We start from the raw sequence: 6,727 nt of genomic DNA, 5'->3' as shown, positions 1-6,727 counted from the left end.
ACATTAGGAATTCAATCAATTCATGACCAATAGATCTTAACAAATATATACGAAAAGCTTAAGAAGATTGCAAGAATAATAATGAAGTAGTGAAAATTAGAGAAGAAAGAACACGAAAGGAGGTTCTTCTTCTCCTTCTCCGTCAGACTCACCTCAAAACAAAGAGTAACAAACCCTAGAAATGATTGAGAGAGAGAAATAGAGTTTGTTGAAATGAGAGAGAGATTCAAGGAGCGGAGTGCGAGCGAGATTGAAAGCATGATCGAGATCGAGATCAAGTGAAGGATTACCATGTGTTCACAACACGCAGCGGAAGAAAAAGAAGGTAATCCTAAAGATCTATTTTGTACTTAAACTTTATTCCAATAATAAATATATAATAATATATAGTAGACGGATTCCTTATTGACTAATCATTCATTATAATCATAGAGCTCAAACTCTATACCGAGAGTTGACGGATTTCTTATTGACTAATCATTAATTCTACAAGTATTTAAATTATACCCAATATCCATTCAACTAGCACCCTAGGGTATTAGGTGTCCGGAATCAAAGTATAATAAATACATTGTTAATTATTATGACAGTCGCAGGTTAAAGGAAACTCTATTACTATGTTCATTTTGAGAATATCCTATTGACAATTATGCGGTAATTATAACCATTAGAAATTCTCAGAGTGGGTCAGTTCAATGGTCACATCTCTATATCCACCATCTATATATATAATTTAATAAATGAGATATATTAATCTTCATCCAATGAAGACCATTACATATATATATATATATATATATATATATTAATCTTTCCGGATTATTAATGTCCTTTTTAATAATCCTATAATCAAGAACAATTTAGATTAAATTATAAAAGATTTATCTCTCAATATTATGATCACAATCACAATGATAAATCTCTAAATTTAATCAAGGACCTTATTATATTAACATTATTTGACACATGATTGATTGGATTGTGGTCATACTCCTTATTCCCAACATAAAGATCACAAGTGAGATTGAGAGCGAAATTGCGAAGGTGAACAAGTTTTGGAATGAGATCACGCCGACAACTTTGACGCGTTGATTCTAGTAGGTTTTCTGATCTCTCTTCTGTCTCAGCCATTAGGTTAGGTCTCTGATATTGACTTTTAAAAAAAGAGAAGTTTATTTATTTTCATGTCAATAGGAATAGATAATACTTTTTTAATTTTTCTTAAAAAATGATATTATTTACTAACATTTCATTATAAATATTACTTTAAATATAATTTTATAATAATTACTAACACTCTAATAAATGTTAAGGGATAAATGTTACTAAATATTTAAACTGTAGTAATGAAAAGTACCTTAATAGATTTATTAATCATGGTGTGATGATAGAACTAAATCTATTAATGTATTAGAACATTTGGTTTCAATGTGGGTATGTGGCGACCTTATATAGATTAATAACGGGACCATGTTTTAAACAATTAGAGTCTTATTTATTTTCTTAGAAATAATAACTAATAAGTATATTAAAGTGTTTTTATCATCCTAGCTACTCCTATCATATATTAAATTGTTTGACATAATATATATCTACATTTAAATTATTATTTTTATCATGCATTTGTCTCTTTTATCATATGCTTTGTATTGAACTCAGTTCGTCCACACACTCTTGGTGTGTTGAGATTCTTAATTTTCTTTCAAATAAAGTTATAGTCTTATGACATAATTCGGGTTTATAAAACTGGTACCTTTCGTCATATTATAAAACTTGTTCATTTTAAAAGTATTTTTTGAATTTGTTACAAAAGTTATAACTTTTAATTTTAATAAAAGTAAACTGACTTTTGATAAATAAATAAATAAATAAAAGCACTATTTATTTCTCAAAAATTTCAAAAACATAAAATATAAAAAACATAAAACCAGAAAAAGATATATCCGATAAATTATCTTTTAAATATGTGCTAAGAAAAATGAAAAAATAATGTAATTTTATTTTTATAAATTTATACAATCATATAATATAAAAAAATCACGTGCAAAGTAAAATTATCAAAATAATAATACTAAAAAAACAAAAAAAAATAAAATTTATTTTATTTAATATTTATTAATTATTATAATAATTAATAAATATTAAATAAAACAAGTTATTTCTGTTTTTGGCTTTGTGATCTAAAAAATACAAGGGAGATTATCATTTCCGGATAACAGGTGTGCGTAGATAAATGCATGATATTAAAATTGAACTAATTTGGGTAAAGACATATCCATGAGCAGCAAAGACATAGTTAGAAACTTGGAATTTGGATGGGGCCAGGGTACCTCAATCCCCTGCTTATTAGCAAACCAACCTCCCATATGGCTTTTTCTTCGGAACTTGTAGACTGCTGAGATTCTCTTTTTCATGTTCTCAAAAACACCACCCATACCCCACACTTCCACCTCCACCACCCAAAAATGATACTTGCCACACTCTTCTCTCCACTTTCTCTTCTGCTACTCTTATTCTTCTCCTTCTCCACCTTGTCTTTTTCCCATTTCGTACCCACTTTCCCTTCTCCATCCAAGTTTCACCCTGAGCTAACCACCCAACTCTCTCGTTCTTCTTCTTCTTCTTCTTCATCAAATGGACTCTACGAGACAAAGTTCTTCACCCAAACGCTCGATCACTTCGATTACACTCCCCAAAGCAATCACAAGTTTCAACAAAGGTACCTCTTCAATGATACCCATTGGGGTGGCGCCAACAACAATGCTCCAATCTTTGTTTACACCGGAAACGAAGGCAACATAGAGTGGTTCACGCAGAACACGGGGTTCATGTTCGAAACCGCGCCACGTTTCCAAGCACTTTTGGTTTTCATTGAGGTATTGTATGTTAACTACAACTACAACAAATGTATCCATTGATCCATATCTACCTACCCCCAAATTAATTAAAGTCAACCTTGTACTGTGTCGAAGACATGGCCAATACTCTGAGATCTCAACCTTAATTAATTAACACTACTCTGTTTCGAATAATTGCAGCATAGATTCTACGGAAAATCAGTGCCATTTGGTGGGAACAGGGAGGTTGCATATGCAAATACGAGTACACTTGGGTACCTGAGTTCTACTCAGGCGTTGGCTGATTATGCCACTCTCATTATTGATCTGAAGAAGAATATCTCAGCAATTGATTCCCCTGTTGTGGTGTTTGGTGGATCCTACGGAGGAAGTAATAATAATAATAATAATAAAAGCATATCTCACCTGATTCATGTTTGGTATAAAATTTAATAATAATTTATTTTGTTTTGGGCAGTGCTTGCTGCGTGGTTCAGAATGAAGTATCCGCACGTTACGATCGGAGCCTTAGCTTCATCTGCCCCAATCCTTCATTTTCCGGGTTTGGTTTCACCCTATGTCTTCTCCGATACTATCGCCAACGACTTCAGGGTTTATAATCTTTCTCTCTCCTCCATCTATCTCCATTTATCATATTTTTATATATCTTTCCTTGTCTCACGATCCGCACAAAATTGCATGACATATTCAAAAGGGATCTGTGGAAATGGATATTAATCCACTTAAAATCTATTGAACTGTTCTCGTTATGCACAAATGACCCACATGTGAGTGGATCAGCAAATATATAAATCACTGTGTAAGAAAGAATAAACAAGGTTGAGATTTGTGCACTTCAATTTTATCCACTCAATCAAGCATGCGGGTGATCTTATAATTAATTATTAATTTTCTTGGTATTCACATGCATGTCACTGTGCAGATTTGAATATTAAAGAATAGTAATTTTTCTTTGTTTAATTTCTTGCATATATTATGACATATAGAGTGAGAGTGAGAACTGTTATAACGTCATAAAAAGTTCTTGGAAACAAATAGAGGATGCGGGAAAGACTGATAAAGGATTGAAGCTGCTGCAGAAATCATTCAGATTATGCAAGTGAGAGCACCATTATTTCTAATAATAATATTATTAAATTCAATTAAATAACTAATTTAATAATGGAGTATTTATTTATTTATTTATTTATTATTATTATTACAGGAATTATAGCTCAGATGATCTGGAAGGTTGGCTTCAATCGGCGTGGACATATACAGCGATGACAGATTATCCCACACCTTCCAATTTTATGAATCCCTTGCCAGCTTATCCAATCAGAAAGGTGCTTTTGCTTTAACTCTCAAAACATTAATTATTATTAAAGTTTAATAAGGAAAGCTAATTTTTCCAATCGGTCAATTTTTTTATATTATTTTTTATTTTAAAGTTTAAAATAAATTTTGAATTCTAAATTTCAACTCTAAATAAAAATCTTAAATAATTTTAAAAATTTTAAAAAATAATTTTTTAATAAAATAATTAATGAATAATATTGATAAATTAAAAATTAATTTCCTGTATTTATTTTTATTAGTATTACTATCACTATAAAAATTTAAAAGAGATTGATTTCAAGCCAAATTTTATTTTTTTTAGTCTGAATTAAAACTCCTTTCTTTTCGGTACAGTCCTTTTCAACATATTGTTTTTTGGTACAATCCTTGTCTAAATCTTTATTTGTGGCCAAAGGCTGTGTTGTTATGGATAAATTAATTATTATGTATAATTTATTATTTTAACAAATTATTCATGGTGTAATGATATATAACATCATACAAATAAAAAAATGTGTATAATATTTTTTTTATGGGAAAAACTGTGTATAATATTTCTACTCCCTTTTTGATAAATACGTTATCGAAATTGGAAATTAGTTAGAGTAAGCTGAGCTTATTTGATTTAATCAATTAATACTCACACTTATTAATCAATTATTCAATTACATACTCAAAAGCATTTTTAAAAAAATGATACTCTGAGATATCTAAATGTTGCTCTCTTTCTTTTTTATTTCTGAAACGTACGTTTTCTTTTTATATTTTATTTATTTTTAATATTTTATCATTAATATAAAATATATAAAAAAATTTAAAATAAGTATTTTGTAAAAAGTTAAAATGTTTTATATATCTAATATTACTATAATAGTAATAATAATATAAATGTGTATCTATTGTTAAAGTAATAAATTTCATTTATTTTAATATTATATCATTAATCATGAAATACATGAACATTTTAAAATTAATTTTTTGTAACATGTTAAAGTATTAAAAGTATTATTTAAGCATTTCGTAGAAGGGTGAAGAGTCATTTTCTCTTAAATAATCTAACTATCAACTTTGTTGAGATTGGGAAATTCAACTTATTTAGTAGTAAGACACTTTTAGATGTGTGGTGTGTGATGCATGAAATACTCATTCTTCATTATTGATATTATTGCTAATAAGAATGACAAAGAAACTGGATATCTACAATTTTTTGTTAAAAAATGCCACTCATTAGACGATCTGATCTTGTGCAAACAAAATATTGATATTATTTATTTTAAAAAAAATATTAATGTTATCTTGTTGGAAATTTGTTTTAATATTAAAAATACATATATTCATAATTAATTTTTAGTGTAAAAAAGAAAAGAGAGGAATAATGAGGGAGAAGATGTTAGTTAATGTGAAAAGAGTGTTTTGAGTTGGAATTGCGGGGTGTAGATGTGCGAGGCAATAGAAAAGGAAAAGAAGAGATCAACATTTGAGAAGCTGTACGCAGCAGCGAATATATATTACAACTACAGCGGCTCTGCCACTTGCTTCGACTTGGATGATCATTCTGATCCCCATGATCTCGGGGGATGGCAATGGCAGGTACTGCATACCTACCCTCTTTCTTTTCTATTTCCCCGCTTCTAATTTTATTCCGACTATTTATTTAAATAGGTTCTTAAAAAATATTGTATTAATTGTTTATGTTTTTAAAATGTAAAATATACAGATCATTTCATTATATTTTTAAAAATTTATTTGTCTAAATATAAAAATAAGTCTGATTAGAATAAGAATTTATATATATCATTTTTACAAAATTTAAAAATTTTAATGTAATAAAAAAAAATTTAAAGATAAAAACGTCTAGTACAAAATTTATTAGAGACATATTTAAATATATATTCTTTTATTATTTTATCGATTAAATGTATAAAATAATAATAAATATCAAGTTAGTTTAAATAATAATTCTTTTTAATAAAACTGTTAAAAAATAAATTAGAATCAATTTAGATCGGTTAGTATTATTTATATTTATATATAATATCTATATATTGATTGTAAGATTGTATATTTTTGTTACTTTAATTTTTCTAGCACCTATATATACTCTTATGTATTGTACCTTTCAACATACTTAATAATACACTCTTTGAATTACTCTCTTGTTTCTAATATAGTATCAAGAGTATAGGTTCCTTTTTTCCTATGAAATTCGTTCATAGCCCATTTATTTTTTTCTCCCAGAACTGTTCTTTGGCCTCATTTTTCGATTCTTTCCCAATGCTTTGGTTCGTCACCGCCATTACCACCGTCTTCGTCTTGTCGTCGCGAGTTCAACGAGCTCAAACCCATCGCGAGAAACAACCGGATGCTACGCCACGCGTCGCCGCAAGATCGATGTCCGCTTCCATCGTTTTCCTTCTCCAAACATCTCCAGCACTGTTTGATCTACAGCAACAATCAAACGGTCCAAAGCGTGCCATGTGTTGCAGAAGCAGCGCCTCTAGCAACCCGTGCACCGCCCTCACTAACTCAGCGTTGACGGGGCTTCCCTTCTC

The 6,727-nt window shown here is 29.3% G+C and overlaps 1 protein-coding gene across 2 annotated transcripts in view; it reads left to right on the top strand.

The window, feature by feature from the left end:
- Positions 1-2,274: 2,274 nt before the first annotated feature.
- Positions 2,275-6,727, top strand: part of LOC107494052 (uncharacterized) — an 11,432-nt gene continuing 6,979 nt past the window's right edge. Inside the window, exons 1-6 of one of the 2 annotated variants that reach the window (XM_016115084.3) lie at positions 2,275-2,876; positions 3,039-3,228; positions 3,316-3,449; positions 3,845-3,957; positions 4,063-4,183; positions 5,613-5,765. In XM_016115084.3, coding sequence (XP_015970570.1) covers positions 2,466-2,876; positions 3,039-3,228; positions 3,316-3,449; positions 3,845-3,957; positions 4,063-4,183; positions 5,613-5,765 — 1,122 coding nt within the window. In that variant the 5' untranslated portion in view covers positions 2,275-2,465. The remainder of the gene's footprint in view (positions 2,877-3,038; positions 3,229-3,315; positions 3,450-3,844; positions 3,958-4,062; positions 4,184-5,612; positions 5,766-6,727) is intronic. The other variant, XM_016115083.3, reaches the window with a different exon arrangement.

Source organism: Arachis duranensis, chromosome 6 (genome assembly GCF_000817695.3).
Source record: "Arachis duranensis cultivar V14167 chromosome 6, aradu.V14167.gnm2.J7QH, whole genome shotgun sequence".
Classification (NCBI taxonomy): domain Eukaryota; kingdom Viridiplantae; phylum Streptophyta; class Magnoliopsida; order Fabales; family Fabaceae; genus Arachis; species Arachis duranensis.
This window is presented reverse-complemented; position numbering and strand designations above follow the sequence as displayed.